The 19,786-nt window shown below is 37.0% G+C and overlaps 1 protein-coding gene across 5 annotated transcripts in view; it reads right to left on the bottom strand.

The window, feature by feature from the left end:
- The window catches only part of LOC145688249 (uncharacterized), a 277,974-nt gene that overhangs the window by 26,405 nt on the left and 231,783 nt on the right, over positions 1-19,786 (bottom strand). For all 5 annotated transcript variants that reach the window (XM_081762192.1, XM_081762195.1, XM_081762194.1 and 2 more), the window contains 2 exons: positions 7,805-7,966; positions 785-901 (listed from right to left, as the gene is read on the bottom strand). In XM_081762192.1, the coding sequence (XP_081618318.1) occupies positions 785-901; positions 7,805-7,966 (279 nt within the window). The remainder of the gene's footprint in view (positions 1-784; positions 902-7,804; positions 7,967-19,786) is intronic.

Below are 19,786 nucleotides of genomic sequence, written 5' to 3'. Positions count from 1 at the left end.
GATGTGTTCCAATAGACCGCTACCATAGGCCTGATAGTTTTTCCTTGAGCTCACTTAATACTGTATTACTGCTGTGCAACATTGATGACTTACAGTACTTGATATCCCGAATATGGCGACTATTAACGTTAACTACATGACTTCTACATAGGTGTAATGGAAATGTATAACTGAGAAGCCAGACAGAGTGCCGTAACTAGAGGCGGGTGTCCGGGGACAGACCACCCCAACATCTTCTAACCTCAGTTGCTTGAAAACGCTCACCTTTGAGAATATTTTTTGCTTGCATTATGTTATAGTCGGCATGTGGTTCAAACTAAGCAAGAGAAAGATATATCTCAGTCTTCACGTTTTCGAGATATGCGCATGCGCACAATTATTTGTACATTATGCGCAGTTCTGCGCAGGTGCAGACAATTCCTTTTAATTTTGTTTTAAAGCTATCATGTATCTACTATGGCTTGCAAAGTTTACTTGTTCTCGGTGGAGCAGTTCCAGAGATATCACGAAAAATGTCCCCTATAATGAATTGACTATATCTCAGAAACTACAACTTTTCGACAAATTCCTACTAGTTACATTAGTATTGCAAGGTGCCTTATTAGTCTACCAAGTTTCATCAAAATCAGTTGTTGTGGCCCAGACACCTTATGGATGTGTCACAGGCCCTTTAAGTGAAATCCCTCTTAAATAACGCATTATATTTAGAATGAGGAATGTGTAAAAAAAAAAAAAAAAAAAAAAAAAATCTGCATGTTGCATATGACAAGAGATCTGTACTTACTGGAATAAGAACGAAAAAGGTTCTTGTCTCTAGAGTCCCTCCAGGACTTAGGATTCGAAAGTAATGGGTGTCATCCTTCTTCTTCCAGTCAACTTGGGTTTTGATCAGATAATACAGCTGTGCAAGAAGTGAAACGTAAAATATATGAAAATATGTTTTTATATTTTAATCAGCTGGCTGAGAGAGAATAGGTTCATGCGAAGTACTTCAATTCCCCTTCCACTTAGAATATTTATTTCAATGAAAATGTAATGATAAACATACAAAAGACACTCTATTATTGACATAATATTGAAATATCCTACCTCCACAGAATACACCTTCAACCAAATTGATATGATTCAAAAACCCAACTCAAAGTGGGTATTAACTGTCTTCCAAAAGTCATTTCAAACGGGTCAGACTTGTTCCCGATCCCCAAAACTATGAATTCGACCCAAATAACAGTTATTTTGACACTATTTTTCACGCCCACCCTCTGTCGATTGAGATGAACTTTGACTTAAGCGGTATTGAGAGAGTCACTATTCACTTCAACGACCCCGGAAACTGTGGATTTCACACTATTATAAGATGTTTTACATATTTTTACATGCCACTCCTTCCAACTCAATCACATTTGGGTGTCTCACTTTCATATATATATATATATATATATATATATATATATATATATATATATATATATATATATATATATATATATTTCAGGTTTTACGTCTTATGTCTACCAAGTTTGGTTGAAGTTATTCCAGACGTTCCGGAGTTACGCTGGAATATAATTTCATAGATATGCATCCAAATAGAAATGCGAGCAACGCTTTTCGCGCTGCCCCTGTAAAATTTCCAATCCAGCTGACATGCTTGTTCATGTCCAACTAGGATATACATGTGATTACAATTTTAACATAATAGCTTGGCGAATCTGAACTACGGATTCGACACTTATCTCAGTCACTTAGATATTTTATTTTTCACCCCTTCTCATCTCTCATATCGCTCGGGGCTGAACTTGGACTTTAGCGCTATCGAGAGTAATTGTTAAACTCAGCGACATCGAGAACTATGAATATGATACAAATATGGATTGTTTGCATTATTTTTACATGCCAACCCTTTCCCGCCATCCTAACAGTGCTTATGAGGGTTAAACGTAAAGTTAAATGGTAGAAGGAGTGTCAACAATCATCTTATGGACCCCCGAAAACTATGGGTTCGATAATAATATTGGTCATTTTTTATTATTTTCTGATGCCATCATTCCCTCTCCCAGAGTTACAAACGGGTCTGAGCTTTGATTTAAACAGCATCGGGCAGTGGCAGTAATTGGACGTTAAAAGTGGGGGAGCAAGGCATGATCTGAATAATTGTATATCAATGTTAGTTTTCCTGATTGTTTTTAACACTGTTTGACGAAAGGTTGTATAACTAATAGGATACTATATTTTTTAGTTAAAATACCATATATCGTATTTCATATTTTATTAAGTAAATTGACAAGAGCAACGCAAGTAGGTACTCATAAATAACGAAAGTGTAAGAAGAGATTTGATTGCTTGCTCATGAACATCTTACAGTTCTGTCTGGAATATTGTGTGATCAAATTATTTAATAGCAAATTTGAAAAACAAATAGAAGGGATAACTAATCACAGTAATGAATAATGAGGCTTGTTTTGTAGAAGTTACATTGAAACTGGGGATTAATGAACAACTTATATTTTTAATTCCACACATGCCATAAAATGTATGTTATTACTCTTACGGTTTAGATAATGAAAGACAGTAAATACTACAAGCATATCCTATGACATTTAAAGAAATACGCAATTGCACTATTAATTGCAATTAAAACGCAACTTCTGTAGCTTTCTTAACTCCACGAGAAGACAAATAACCAATACGTACTCACGTAACGACAAATATTAATGGCACCATTTTTTCTATGAACCAGTAATACATACAAAAACTGAGTCACTTCAAAAAAGTGGGGGGCAACTGCCCCTCTTGTCTCCCCGAATCGCCGCCCCTGCCATCGGGTTAGTCACTATTCATCTCACCGAGCCCTACATTTATAAAATCTACACTAATATCGGTCGTTTTCGTTCATTTTATGTTACCTACTTCCACTCTCCCTAGGCGTCCTAAGGGGTCTTACGCCTACTAAAGGCTGAACTTAAAGATCCTCGAAACTGCCACAAATCAACTTACGGACCCCAAAACTATGGATTTGACACTAATATCGATCATTTTCAGTTATTTTTATTTGTCACAAGTTCACACCTCCCTTCAGGTTGCTGGTGGTGTCTGAACTTGAATTTAAATTGCATGTGGAATGTTGTTTTTTATCATTTTGTGTCTCTTCAAAGTACTAAAAGGGTCTTTCCCTTACGAGGGGACGGCATCAGGACTGCCAATAATTAATTTAGCGGCGCTAAGAGCTAATGATTCGACACTAATATCCATCGTTTTCGATCTTTTTACCCATCACTATTTCATTCCCCGGGTGTAGCGGGGCTTAAATTGCACTTAAATGACATTACTATTTATCTAACCGATCTCGAAAACTATGGACTCGACACTAATATCGGTAGTTTTTGATCATTTTATATGTCTTCCCATCCACTTCCCCTAGGAATGCTTGGCAGTCCCACCCGAACTGGCAGCTGACTTTAGACTTAAAGGGCATTTTTACATGTCTCACTTTTCCCAATCCCCCTACGTGTGCTAGGGATCTTACTCCAGCAGTATTTTTTTTCAGAGTGTAATATGCACACAAAATGTTGTTAAAATTGCTACAGGCTTTCCAGAGTTATGCTGCAGTATGCATGCATACACACAGGCACATCCATTTTTATATGCAAATAAATATAAAGATTACGTAAGCACATTCGGGTTTCATTCAAAACAACTGAGATAGGGAGTCCCCTTAACAACCTAGAATGATTGATCTCAAAATTTTACAGTGGGAGTCAAACGCAAATGATCTAAAATCTTAAGTCTAAGTGTAAGTTACACTATACTTTCTAAAAATAAGATGCGTGAAACAGAAAAATATCCAACTCGTATTAACTTAAAATTTGAAGCCTGCGACGAAATTTATTGTAACCATATTCGGATGCATGAAAAACAACCTTCAATGCTATTATATGCTACCTTCAATACAATTAGAATCTAGTAGCTAATGCTTTAGCCTCAAGAATTGGGTAGAGTCTGATTAAATGTGGCGTTTATCCAGTGTTGTGGAGACAATTATAGAGATTCCTGGAAGATACAGGTAGTGAACTTCGGTCAAGAAAACCAACAACAATGACGAAGTCATTTGCGATGTGCTAACTACATACCTCCTACAACTTCAATTTCTTGCTGCTTGGCTTAAACCCTTAGCTATTTCTTAAGTTCTGAAGTGGCCTGTGATAATTGCAGCAAACAAAACAGTGAACGAAAATCCTTTAGCACTACCCTCCTTAAAGAAAAATGCAGGTTTTCAAGGTGAAGTGAAGTATGAAATTAATATTTATGCAGGTTTAGTTACAGTCATGTTTTCACATTGTTAATTTTAAATTAAATTAGTTGTCAGTCAAATTTAATTTATTAAATACGTTTCGCGTATAAAAATTTATTTTTTTGAAAATGTTAAATTATGATCAAATTTCTTTTCATGCACCAATTATTTTTAAAACCATTATTCCCAAGTATATTTTTTAATGATAATATACATGTTAGTACGATATGTTGGTTAAATTGGTATTTAACGTCCCGTTTGGTCCCAAAGCTATATGTAACGTACACCTACAGCTTAGACTGACTGCATGAGATACACCTACAATCGAAGCCGGTTCTTCTGCGTCAAAGACGTGTTCCCTAACAATATAGTCACTAGGAAGTTCACCCATGTTTTTTTTTTATGACATAGTACTCTCGATGAGTTTGATAATTTTCTACGATTTTTAGAAATATTATTAAACGTTTCCTCTCCCTAAACCTTCGTTTTCAAACGATTTGGAATCCCGTTTAAATTTGTACTTACAAGTCCTTTTTTTTGCACTAATGTCAAACAGATATTTGAAGAGACTACTCTCTCTTTGACGAAGGCTTAATAAAAGTGTAAAAGGAAACATCGATATCTGAGAACGAGACGCGCGTCAAACAAAAAGCCTCGTTCGAAAAACGGTCGTATACGACCAGAACACAAAGAAGCAACTATATTAGAGACGAAATGCAAATTCTATTATGGTGATAAGTACAGGGATACATGACAAATAACTTAAATGTTAGTTTTACATTTCTAGATTAATGCTAACGTGTCAACTAGTTACTGAGAACGTAATAGACATGTCATACTATTACACGCAAATTGATCTCGATTCATACTTGAGAAGTAAGAGTGAAAGAGTACCAATAAAGTGATTTGTTTGCTAGAAATGACTTGTTAGAATGCAAAAGGAAATCAGATTTCTGATCACAGAAAACAATAAATAAAATATATTTTAACTTACTGTCTATAGGTGTTAATCAATCTCGGAAAGAAAAATGCGCAATTTTACAAACGTAACCAAGAAAGTTCGTTCGCTTTTTCACCCACCATTTTCGAACATCGATATGTCACCTAAGACATACCTGGAAGATCAAAAATAGTCCCCATCAGCATCGACAAAATTTGCCAAAATTCTGGAAGGCCAAGGATTCCACCGCGGTAGAACTTGGTGGGCCGTGAAGCGAAGAAGATATCAAGTGTATTTTCCACCTCTACTAGGGATTTGAACTAGCATCCTCTAAGCTAGTTTTCCAATGAATAGAACAGGTGATAATCAGACGGTGCAATGTCTAGGGAGTATGGTGGATGCAATAGTGTTTCCCATCCAAGGCGTAGAATGGTGTCGCGGGTCATCGTAGCCACGTGGGGCTTAGCGTTGTCCTGTAACAGGAGAATCCTTATGCGATTCAGATGTGCTGGCGCCAGAGTTTTGAGTTTCTCTTGAACACAGCTCAACTGTTGACAGTACACAGTTGTATTGATGCTCTGATCAGCTCGCACCAGTTCCCGATGCAGACGCCGAGAGCAGTCTACCAAACACACAGGAAGACCTTCTTCTGGTGCAGTGATGGTTTCGGCTGTTTTGGAAGCGGATCATGGGATGCTAACCAATGATGACGGCGCCGTGGAGCTTCGTACAGGACACAGTTCTCATCACATGTCAACACTCTGTCCAGTAATGGCTCCTTCCTCATACGAGGCAGCAAAGAAACACAGATCTCTGCTCACGTTGCCTTCTGACCCAGAGTCAAATCATGTGGAACCCCTCGACCCAACTCGTAGTGCTTCCAAGTTGATGGAGGTATTACCGCATGGTTCCTCCACTCACACTGAATTGTAGTCCCAAATTTTCACATCATATCTGGCCACTGTTCGCCTCAATTACTGCCTGAAGATCTTCATTTTGTACATGTACTAGTCTTCCGGCAAGTGTTGCGTCTCCGAGTGTATCGTCACCGTCCTCAAACTTATCAAACCACCGCTGCACTGTCCTCGTAGTCACGACACCTTCACCAAAGGCCTGGTATATCTTCTGTCCCGCTGCAACGACGTTTGACCTTGAACTTGTACAGCACAGTTGAACTTGTACAGCACAGTTGAACTTGTACAGCACAGTACTTGGACAGTTTGAACTTGTACAGCATACAGTCACTTATGACGCTCTGTGGAGGTCCCATGTTCACTCTGTCCTTATGCAAGTTCACGTTGTAATTGAACTGCTACAAACAGGTAGTATGTTGGATATACCTACAGCAACAACTGACCGTCTTATCTCCATTCAAATTCAACACACGGTGTGTGGGTCAATTGAACACAGACCTCTACAGAAAGCGACATAACTTTCTTGATTACCTTTATAAAATGAACTTTCGGAATTTCTGCGAATATCTGCAAATCGTTCTGACAACATGAAAAGCAATTAATAAACCATATAAATCTTCACTGGCATGTGGGAAATAGTTTCTAAATACTCAAACTAGATTAAATTAACTAAAGATTAGATTTTTCCTATTTTCAAACAGCATCAAACAACTAAATGAAAAAAAACTTATTTCATGAAAGCGACTTGAAAAAGTCTGGTTGCTTCCTTTATGTAATTTTAGTTTTATACAGGATAGTAATAAATATTTACTCTGACGGCTATTTTCTTTCCGCTAACCATCAAAAGGAGAACAACGTCATATGACGAAACGGAGACAAAAAATGTCCATTAGACGTAAGCTATTCCTAGTGCCGCTAAACTTAGTCTCTTGTTCAGTCATTGGAGAGCAGCGACTTTAAAACCTATCTAGTGCAGTCGAAGCGCTCACCAAGTTTACTGCAATTTGTCCAGGTACTAATCTTTTAATTTCAAGAAATTCAAGAAACAGTTCAGAAATCAAAATCTACGGCTTTCACAAACTACATGATTCACGCGTTCAGCAAGGTTGTATGCTGCCATATTTTTTTATTTTTATTTTTATTTTATTTTATTTTTTTTTTATCATTGGCCTCCCTAATCGTCTACATCGGTAAGTCCTTCTTAACTCTCTGCAGCTCTGGCTCACACAACCATTACTTTTCCCGACGCAATCCTTATTCATTCAACGTTGAATATTGCAACTGTATTATGCCCTTCCGTCTAGAGCAATCGAATGACATAACGTAATTCATATTTGGCGGCTGCTTCAATTGCAATTGGTATATTTTCAAACTTGCTGCTCCGCAGTGGTTAGGCGGAAGAGTCTGTCTATCAGCTAGGGAGGGTTCAAAGAACAACTCTGTATTATCCATGTTTTGTCATCTTACCTAGTTCCCCTCTGGTGATCTAACGGATGTTGAAACAAATTTCATGTAAAGTATACAAAGTTTGTAAATTATAGGTCTATTAGTTTTAAGTTTGGAATAGAAAACAAAAGGACTTACGCTTAACTGTGTTCTTTGATTCTTTCAAATATTGGTGATAATAACAATTATATCCAAAAAAATGTACATAATACTTACATACATCGTATGAGGCCACTCTATTTCCAGCATCTGTAGGAGAGCAGGAATTTGACTTTCAGGTACATCAGCTAATATGTCATCATCTCTTTGCTCAAATGCTGCTAGATTTCTCATGTTTCCAATTTCTGATTCACTCACTCCAGATTCAGATGCATCCGTCTACAAAAATAATATCAGCTATGTTTAAGGAAAATGAGAGATACTCGGAAACACAAAGGAAACAAGAAAACACTCTGTTCGCGGAAAAGGAATACATTTTGAGAAGAATGTAGATCCTTATTTGCAAATAAGTTCTTTGAAAATTTGGAGATGGATAAACAGGGAGATTACTTTTAAAAGGAACCCAATCACACAATTTTTATGGTGGATCTGAATGAGTTGTCCTTCTGAAGAAACAAGCGAGGTTCATTGCAGATTCTGAAATTTTGAGATTTTCAACCTAGAGCAATCCAATGTTGAAATGGAAAGTATTAGATCTGACACTTCAGTTACAACAGATGAATAAGGGCGGATTTATAATTTATTTTTGAGACGCTAAATCTAGTGATCCTATACCTGTCGAGAGATATACAAATAGACGGACAGTCGTTCTATTAGTCTTTTCGTATTTAAGTATGGTATACTTTTGCAGTCTAAAAATATCAGTTAGGAGCAATGAGATGCTGCTAAGAATGTCTGCGGGTGTAAACAACGGAATCTTTCTTTACTTACCTGAAAGACTTATTTTAAAAGGATCAAATTCTTTGTCACCTCCAGGAAAAAAGATTTTAATGGTCATGTTGCCATTTGAAAACAAATTCTTCATATACATATAATATATACACACAGGTTATGAAAATAATGGAATTAACCGGCGAAAATGTAATTTATCCTGTTAATACGTAAGACATGGAACCGACGTTAATCTGCAGGACAGCTCTTATTCGCTTGGAATTGAGGCGCATAAGAATGTTGTTTCAGAGGGATATCAAGCTATTCCTTATGAAGTACAACACTCAGTTTCATTAGTGAGAGTGGAGAGTGATATTTTTTCCGGAGTATAAGCTTCCGAACTGACCATTAAGTAATGTTGCTGTCTGAATATTGGTCATGGTAGAAGAGATGTTGTAATTCATCCTGATGTTCATGAAACCACACCTCAACACCTCTAGGAGTGCGAATTTGTGCATTTTATTTTGGAAAATTGAACCATTGGCTAAAAATGTAAAACAAAATGTACCTTCGGATTCACTTGGTGATAAAATACTTAAACACAAGCTACTACGTTAACGCGTAATATGATCCTAAGAACCCATAGAATGCCAGGAACTTGTGGTAAACAGCACTAGAGAGCCACTGACATGTATCGTAGTAGAGAGGAGACCGTTTGGAGCATAAGGTTTCTCATGCGTTTACCATACTTAAACATGTCAGTCTTTGAATATAAGCTGAAAGAGGATTCATTAGACCATATTACGAATTTTCAACCATTGGCGCTCCACTTTGCAATTTCTCGGACCACTCTCATGGTGCTAAAACGTGTTTTACTGCGATCGTGGTTAGAAACATATCCCGTTTCCGGATACTCAGAATATGCACGTTACGTCAGGTTGTGATTAATACAATAGGGTGTTCAAGGTACTGATTGATTTCTATAAATATTTTAACCGCGTTTTCTCTACCGTCCGTTCAGACGACCTTCAATGCTCGGCGAGGCCTGTCACTGGTGCTTCTCTTCTGTCAACTATTGTTCTTCGTTGATGATGTTTTGTTGTAAGTTCTGTAAGTTATCATTGCCTTAACACTGTTGCCCGTGACGCATCTAGCAGACTGAGCATCTGTCGATACACACGTGAGCTACCTGTGCATGCAGAATTTGGCCTCTATGATACGCACTGGTTGCCTAACACGGCTTTCTTAGTATAGCGCCCACGGGTGTTAACCGAAAATTTTAAATGGAAAGGTATGAATTCAATACATTCTTTAAAAAGACCTTGCAACACAAAACATTTTTGTAGGAATGTTTTTCATGTGTGCATCGTTTATGAAATGAACACAACTTAACAATGAGTTTTGTCTGACTGTGTAGCAATTCATGGCTAAATAATTCATGGTCACAAGGTGCACACATGAAAACTACTAAAAGCACTGCTGCAAACTGTGCATTCGGTTTCACTGTCACAGCGTCGTTTTTAAATATAGGTCCACTCTTTAGAATAATCCTCCTTACACTTGCATACACGCTTAGACATTGTTAAGCAGATAGCACAGAAAGTAACAATAAGCAACTCGTTTTCACAATAAAAACAACCGCAACATGTCATATTTGATTTGAAGTTTGACTTACTCTGACCGAAGATAACATTACTCTACAGAAACATAGGCAATTACAATGTTAAACTCATGTACAAAGTTTGCGGCTGCAGCGATCAAATCTTTCACCTGTGCAGAATTTATAGCAAACTACTCTCAGCATTGGATTCCAACTCCCTTTATTTGCTTTTTCTTAGTTTTAAACACTATTTCGCTTACAACTAGTTTTAACTTTCACTTTTATAGTTCTATACTTTTATTCTTCTTTCGTAAATGAAAACACTTTACATCTTACAGTTAGTCAAATCACGGAAACACTATACTGTACTGATGACAGTGCCTCAATCTTCCACCGCCCAAAAGAGAGAGCAAGAACAGATTACATTTGTTTTTCACAAGGTTTTCAGCCCCTTCCACTGTCGTGTGTGGAGTGGGTGTCTTGGAGTGGGGAAACCTGAGAGGAGAAACAGTGCATCCACCATATCCAACATATAAACAAATAGCTTACAAAATAACAAGTTAGGAAATTTTAGCGATTGGAAAGAGTTTTAGTACCCAATGTAAATACGAGACTTTGACGTCCCTGGAGATTTTTTCAGGACACCGGGAATTGTAGTGAAAGAACGGGGCAATCCCGTTTTTACGGGATGGTTGGTCACCCTAGCTATGGGAAGCTCCAATGCGTGACGAATATAGTGCATGGAGAGCTGAATGACAAGATACTGTATTTTCAGATGAATCACTCGCTTTTGTCTTCAGCATTATGATGGCTACATCCATATCTAGCGCTACCCTTGCACTAGGCTGGTCGACCCGTGTATTTCTCATTGCCACGTCAGTCCGGCTCCAGGTATTATGGTGTGGGTGTCATTTGATTCCGTACTTTTACGCATTGATGAATATTTTATCAGTCAATGGTTTATTCGTAAGGTGCTTGAACCCAATCGTAGTCCAGTAAGTGCAGGACTTGCCGGGCTATATTTCAGGAAGATAGCGCGCGTCCTCATGTTGCATATACTTGACTGGACATCATATTCCTATGCTTCCTTGAAGAGTGTGTTGCCCCAATCTCTCGCCAATTGAACACGTCTGGTTTATGGTTGTGCAACCCCTCTCATACCTTCAAATTCCGCTAGCTATAGATGAACTGTGGCTTCGTGTCGAAGACATATGGTTTGCAATACCCTATTTAACGTATATTACATACTTATAAACACAATTATATATTGTAATCATATATGAATTGATTTACTTAATCTACATATGCCTACTCAGATTACAATCTCAGTCTTATTTCTCGTATATGTTCACACTGCCCCAATATTAGAGTAAAATTCTCACATTATACAACTTCTTGAGGTTTTCACTGTCTGAAATTTTCTGAAAACACTTCTTGAAACCGGATTTACACGTTCCGATCAAATTTGAACTAAAAATCACCGGGCTTTTTATCTATTCCGCCCATGGATGGTAAATTATATCGTAATTTTGGAAATCTTTTGAGACTTTCGCGGTCTGAGATTTTGTGTAAACATTATTTGGGACCTCAAGAATACATTGTAATCAAATTTGAACCAAAGAATCGCGGACCCTTTTATCTATTCTGCCCATAGATGGTAAATTCTATCGTAATTTTGGACAACTTGTTGATTTTTCCGTGGTCTGAAATTTTCTGGAAACACTAGCTTAGACCTCAAGAATATATTGTGATCAAATTTGAACCTAAAATCCATAGGCTCTTTTATCTACCCACCTATCTGGTCTGGAGTTGCAGCAAGGCATACGATATGCTTTCCTATGACCAGTTCTGACCGTTTTTATTTTTAATTATTAATTGTACTCCCACTAGTTGTTCACAGTACAAATTTGAATCTAGTGTTCAGCCCTACAGCAGCAGCTTATGATGCATGATGCTTTTTCAAGCTATTCATGTTACATTTAATGTTATTTTTACGTATTTGTATGTTGTAATGTTTATAATTATTTTTAAAATGTAAACTTTTGTTCAATTTAAGGCTATAACCACGATGCATCAAGGGGTACAAGGCAAAATGTGTCTATCATCAGTATCGAGCCAGATACACAGCCCTAAAAGTGCCAGTTCTCACGAGCGGGAAAGTCTGCTGCGGCCCTCGGTGAACTCACAGAAGACTCACGCGGGCGTTACAGATCAACCAGTTCAGACGAGCGAAAAGATTGTTGCGGGCTTGAAATAAACTCGGGCGGGTGTCTCAGTCCAACATAGAAAACAGCTTATTTTATTTCCAGCTGCAGTTTTCTTCCATGTTTATTGATTTATGGAATGGCGAAGAAAAGTTCTTTTATTATTTTCGCATGAGCAGCACTTCATTTGATCAACTCTTAACGAAAATAAGTTATAAAATTAAAGCAGAAGATACTATCATGAGACTTGGAGACTTGCGATACCACCAATTAAAATGTTGGTTGTTATATTAAGGTAATTATGTTAACTAACTATCGTTTGTATGAATATAGAAAGTAAAACGTTCGGGGACCTATTTATTGACAAATGAAATGAAATGAAAGCTTTGAGTTTCACGTCCCACGGTTATGCCGGTTAGGCTAAAGGAGACGGTGAATATGAGAAATGAATGAAATGGTAGAATGAAGAAAGTGGGAGGAAACGGGAGAACCCCGAGAAAACCCACGCACACGGTGTTTGTCCACCACAAAGTTCACTTGGCGGAGGCTGGGATCGAACCCTATTTATTGACATTTGCAGTTGTTATTAGCAGCCACTGGCGTGGTTTAACTATCGCGTGACTAATTTCGATTTTTTGACGTATGATGGCAACTTTAAATTAAAAAAAAAGATACTTATTTGAGCGTTTCCGAATATCCCGCCCCTAAAGGGGTTAAGAGGGGGAATTTCAATAATAGTAAAATTTCCCTTTACTCACAAAGAGCCAAATGTGAGGATTCGCTACAGTTAGAGATGTAAAATTCGGAATGTAAACTCCTAAATAAAAACAATAGAGCACAGGTTTCAGCATTTTTGAATTTTTTTCTCTTGAAGGGGAGAAGGGAGATTTATATAGTAGTGGAGTAGCGGAGGCTCAGTGGTAGAGCGTTCACCTCTGGTGCGTAGCATCCCTGGTTCGATCCCAGCCCGAGTTAAGTGTGCTTTGTTGTGGACAAACACCGTGTGCTTGAGTTATCTCGGGCTCTCCCGTTTCCTGCCACTTTCTTTATTCTATCATTTCATTCATTCTCATCACCGCCGTTTCCTTTAGCCTATCTGGCATAATCATGGGACGTAAAATTTAAAGATTTCATTCCATTTTTATAGTAGTGAAATTATCCTTTATATATTGAGAAAGTGTTCAATGTGAGGTTTCACTTAAATTCGAGATGTGGAATTCCGAATGTAAACTCTTAAATAAAAAGAATGGATTTAGTGTTTCGTAATAGTTCATTTCTAAGGTAGAAAAAGGGAAACATTTCTATAATTGTGACATTTCCCTCTATCTATTCATACAGTGCTGAATGTGAGAACCTCTTAAATTAAAGTTGTGCGATTGGAAATATGAATTGCTATATAAAAACAATGGAACATGTTACATGGCTTTCGTAGCTTCCGCTCCTAAGAGAAGAACGGCAGTCATTTACTGACATCAAAACTTCCATTTATTTATTTACGTTCTAAGTAGGTAGGGAAGTTAAAATTTAGGCCAAAAATAGAATATCTAATGGGGTTTCTAATTACACTTTCATTGAAATGCGATCCTCAGGGGGAAGGAGGTTTGAATGTTTTTCATAAACCTATTTTCCCCGAGTGAAGAACTGGTATACTAGCTAGTTTTGTATAATAACGTTTGTGGAAACGATTTTTAAAAAAAAGAGAGACAGAATTGAAAGTATATACACGGTTGTTAAGAGATAGCCATCGCTTAAAAACACGATTGACAATTAGATAATGGGCGCAGTAGTTCCAGGAATTTCTTATAATGATAATTATCTTTGCAAAAGTTAGTATTAAAAACGTCTAATTATCCTGAATGACCAAAGAATATGCAATAGAGTTGCTTTCTTTAATCTTATGAGTACCCTGATGTTCAACTAATTTTTGTGTTAAATCTATTGTTTTTAAATAATAATAATAATAATAATAATAATAATAATAATAATAATAATAATAATAATAATGCACTGACAAATAAAACCAACAAATCGTAAGCTGAGAAACGATGTATTTTTTTATTTTCTTTTCCCCCCTTATTTTGCTGATGGTTGTTTTGGACTTTAGCGTCCCTTTTCAGCTCAGAGGCTATGCTTATAACACATGACCTCGATCTAGAGTATAATGCTGTGTTATAAATGATCCGTCATTCCGAAGTGAATGACAAAAGAAATCTCATGAAAGAAACTGCATTAACTATAGTGGCTCGTTCTCCAGAGCTATTTGTAGTCTATTGTTGTTAATATCACCAAAAAAAAAAATGTTCATAGCTAGCTGCTGAAAGGCGACGCTATACGAAAATCAAATGTAAATACTACATGAATATTTTTTGCATTAAAAAGTAGTAATAATACATGTTTTTTCTTCTGTTTTTATCATTAAATTTCTCACATACAATCTCACACACCTTGTTCCGTGCATCTTGCTTTTAATTTCTGTCTCGATATTTTTCAATCCCAGGTCTCGGGATATTTTAGAATTTTGTTTATAAAGAGTTCTACGTCGAGTTCTTCGATTTCCCTTTCTGCAGGAAGATCTGCTCGTGTGGCTTGACTGATTGCCAGCAATGGTTTGCCGACCCGCTCCACTTGCGTGGACTCGCTGCGAGCGAGCAGTTCCTGCAACTCAATTTTTGCCCGTTGGGGCACGGTGGCTCAGTGGTAGAGCGTTCACCTACGGTGCTTGGGGTCCCTGATTCGATCCCAGCTTGCACAGTGTGGACTTTGTGGTGGAGAAACACCGTTCTCGTGGGCTTTGTCGGGGTTCTCCCGTTTCCTCTCACTTTCTTCATTCCACTATTTCATTCATTTCTCATCATCACCATCTCCTTTAGCCTAACCGGCAAAAACGTAGAACGTAAAACTTAAAGATTTCATTTCATTTTTCAATTTTTGCCCGCCGCGAGTCCGCAGCAGAATCACGCGAGTCTGCAATTAATGCGGCATGAATGGTAAGAATCAATATATTCCCGGTTCGCGCGGGTCCGCAGCAGATTTTCCTGTCTGTGTGAACCGAGGGGAAAGATAAATAGCACGTGGGTCGGTAACATAGTCCAGACAGGTTTGAGGTTTGACAAATCTCAGCCCAAGAAAGGAAAACAGCAGTTGATTGTCTGATGAAATCGTTATGTTGTTGATACTATAACACTTGATTTACGTTTCAATATAGGCTTATATACGTATATAGTAAGCTCTGGTCAGAAAGAGTTATTTATGTAGCAAGTTCCAGAGTTGTAATTGATATATACTGGTTATAAAAGTCATGGTGGAAACATCTATGTACTGGAACACACGGTCTTTGTGAACTAGTAACACTGAACATTCGTGCACTTGGACTGTCTTTTCTTTATTGTTGTTTTTGCTGATAGCGGATAGTATGTAGGGCGCAGTAATGTGTATTACTTAGTATAATAGAGCAGACGGTTTTGGTGGAAAGTGGGATTACTTCCCAATACATTAAACGATAAAGTTACACTTTGATAGAGTTCTTCGTTGTTGGAAAGAAGTCTTCATTCAACAAACTCATTTACTTTTTAAGAAGATAGTAACTGTAACTGTCTCAAATCTCCCACAGTACTCCATACTGGTCTAGTGACTAGTGAGTGCGCATTTGCTGCACCGTGTTCCGGGTTTGATTCCCGTTGGGTGAGCCTTAAAATTTGAACGCATTACGATGATGTGCATTCCTCTTCCTTCAAGTTTAAGCCAAGCCCAGATTTTATATAGCCATAGTGCTGAAAAGAAACACTGAACTCCAGTTAAACTAAATTTTCCACATAAATTTTTGTTTTGCGGGGCGACGAGAAGCGGTCATGCGTTGTTGCAGAGGATGATCACTGTGTCGGAGATGATCCTTTTTCGATTTTGAATGTTCTGAAACTTTTTACTATGCTATATTTTGTGTTATCATTGGTAGTTTGTTGATGGTTTTTCATAGATCATAGGCCAGTTATTTTCAACTCGATGCTATGTGATGTCAACTTGCTACTTTTACTCTAATTAAATTTCATGATTATGCAAGGAGCAGATGAATATTGATAAAGGCAAATGTGGCGAGCAAACATGAAGATTGATGGTTTTGCTGGTACACCACTAATTGATCTATGATAATTCGTACTTGAAAACATTTCTAGTAAATTCTTTTGCCTTTTCCTCTCTTTAACTGTTTCTCTCGTCGTCCCTCAAACATAAAAACGTGTCGAAATCTTTCCTCGAATGTCAAACATAGGCCCATTCAAAATGATTGGCATAAACTATACAAGAAGTGGACCATGTCTGTCTCACAACACAGTGGTCATTATCTTGTGGACTGAAGTAGGTCAGTGGTCATTATCTGGCTTTCTCTGGTTTTGTGACTGACCCCTGGAAGTATCATGTACGAATAACACGAGTATATTATGGGCATATATAGTGTAACAGTCATTTTCTTAGTTACTTGGAATAAAATGAAAGCTTTTGTCTATATCTTGATCGGTTTCTTATGGCGTCTTTTTGGTTAGAAATTTTCATTGGCAAATATTTTGATTATAACTGTTCTGGTGACGATTGTCTGCGGTATGAGCAAGCACTTCAGCGTGAGCTGTTAGATGTGTGCTGGAAACCGTACTCGACGAATCTCTATTATTTCCCAGCTTTTCCATACAACGCTCAAAATTATTTTAGGTCAAATTATAAAATTATAGCGTATTTCCGCGTATTACTAGTGAAAGTGTTTGGATTAGTAAGGTGTGATGCATTGAATCATAATTATATGGATAAGTTGTTGAATTCTTTACTTCTTCAGTCAGACTCCACATATTCTAATGGAGCTGTTAAGTATTGAGTTTGATATAATAACATAATTGGTTGCTAATAATAATAATATCTTACAGATTCCAATATTAAATGAAAGCGATAAGTTTTGTTTTGGTTGTGCTAATTTGAAATCATATGTTTCCACATTTAAAGTTTTAGGGCAGTGTGGAGTAACGACCTCCTTTCTATAAATGAACGTTACAATATCTAACCTAAACGTACTTAAGTCTCTTGTCACGATGGAAAACCAAAAGATGACGCATTTGTTTATCATGCCAAAGACAACAATTCAGCTACATGTAGACTGTCCCAAACTTCGTTATTGTTGCTGCTATTTGTGGAAGTTTAGCATACAATGCAGTACCGAAGTTATACGAGACGTGTACCTACTCTTTCACTGGGGAGTCTAATCCGATATACCGTTTCTGCAAAACGGCGTGCGAGCTATCCACCAAAACCAAGCAACCAAACTTCATGTATACTGAAACGAAAACTAGCAGAAAAGTGTAATTTGGTAGGACTATATATGAAGATTACAAGTTTGCTTTACACTTAACAAGGTCATTGATTCTAGAAACTGATTAGTTACAGAGTCATTAGTCATAAAGAAATCCTTCCATTATGGGATTGTATGTTAGATACGACATACCACTCTTCTAAATGGCAATATTGTAATGGAAATGAAGAAATGAAATAATGGAAGCCAATTTCTTTTGGATCTTTTTGGCATCACACCAAAAGCTATCAGGACTCGAAATGGTTTTAATTATAAAAATCTACTAAATCGTAATGGTACAGAAACTTACCATTAGGACTATCCAAATAAATAGATGTGATACTCACTGGTAGTTTAGCTTTGATGATCTCCAATCTATGTCTTTTCACTATCCTATCTTAATTCCAACTCACAAGTCAACTGTCCGTACTCATTCAGCACAACCCTTTTCCAGGATTCGACGCTTCTTGGTTGTAGCGTAGAGTTTAGCTCAGGTATCCTTATGAAATGCCTTACTTTGTTATTTCCTTATAGGAAAACTTCCTATAACTATGGTGTGATGCCTACGTTATCTATTTTTATTTTCTTAAATAGCTTGATTATCGCTTCCTTGTTTTACAATAAACAAAATAAATTACCAAAATACATGTTTGAATTTTGGGTACTTTACAAAATTTTGAGTTGAAAAGCGTCTGCATAGTTCCGATTTGAAGTAACTCGGTAATGAGAAATGGGTAGCTATGTAGTTAACAGTGCCCGGAGTTTTTGTATTAAATTTGATCACAATGTGTTTTTGGGGTTAAAAGTATTTTCAGAAAAAAATCAGAACGTGGAAACTAAAAAAAGCTGAAAATTCGTTAATTTTAAATGGGGCAAGTAATAATGATGATAACATGTTTTTCTCTAGATACAATTTGGTTTTACTATATTTTTTCTATATGTGATGTTTTGAGCAGTGTTTCCAGAAAATGTTTGACATCAGAAGTCAAAATTTGCTTAGAAATATTGAGTCTTGATTGTATGACACATCAAGATTTGTGGAATCGCACGAAATGTGATTGTCATACTTGTAAATTTTTGACTTGTTTACTTAAAGGCAAGTGAGTAAAGCTTGCTTTCAGGAAAGGAAGAAACACTTTGGTTACAATCTATTGCAGTTTCAAGTATTAGAAGATGGTCGATAACACTACTTGGAATCTCATAAACACACTATAATTAAACTTAAAACAAAATAGTGCGGGTCCTTATACACATTCTGCCCACACACGGTGAATTCCATATTAATTTCGGGGAATTTTTGAGCTTTTCGCTTTCCGAAAATTTTTATAAGCAATATTTGAGACGTCAGGAACGTATAAATCAAATTTGAACGGATAAACCGCCGTCTTTTTTATACACCTATCGAGAGTTTTGTTGAACTTTGGCCCCAGCAGAACCCGTATGATCTGTTAGAAGGACGCTCCTATCAACAACTAGCGGTGTATAATCAACTAAATCGAATAAGGTGAAAATGAATATACAGAGTGTCCATAAAGTCCTGTAGGAAAGTAAAAATCTATACCTTGAAAACTACGTAATGTATTAACAAATACTTTTTGATGTACTCACAGAAAGGTTCAAAGTTTTGTTTCAGCTAGTTCATGTTCATCGCCAAACCTCCAATTGTGCACCATTCACGTCCAAACACTCAGCATTGAGCATTGTGGCCAGAACGATACTTTAAACTTCCCTTCTTCCAATCCCAAAAATTTATACACTTAAACGTAACGTTTTCGAAGTTTTGGAGTTTTAGTTTCCTGTAGGTCTTTATGGACTCCCCGTACAGATGAAAGATCTATCAAAAGAATAGTTTAAACCATGAAAATGGTAATCATGTTACGGATCTTAAGTTTCCCACTTCAAGTATTAATAGATATCAATTTATTCGACTCACAAGCCAGTAAATTAATTATTAACCTAGGTATAAAATCTGAACCTTCAATCATCATTTCGATCACAGAAATGAAAAGCTGAACTCTGATTCCTAGCATGCTGCTACCAAGACTATTCTCAACTAAGCTAAATCGTGTTTATATCGCATATAATGTAAAGACGAGCAAAACCTGAAAAAATCATTACTTTACAAAACAACATTAAAGAACTTATGGTTCTCTACTTCTGTACACGCAACATGATATCTTGAGCAATTCTTTTATTGA

This window comes from Thermobia domestica, chromosome 6, assembly GCF_964235325.1.
Source record: "Thermobia domestica chromosome 6, izTheDome1.hap1.1, whole genome shotgun sequence".
Classification (NCBI taxonomy): Eukaryota; Metazoa; Arthropoda; class Insecta; order Zygentoma; family Lepismatidae; genus Thermobia; species Thermobia domestica.
The sequence above is the reverse complement of the archived record's forward strand: the minus strand, read 5'-3'. Positions and strand labels throughout refer to the sequence as shown.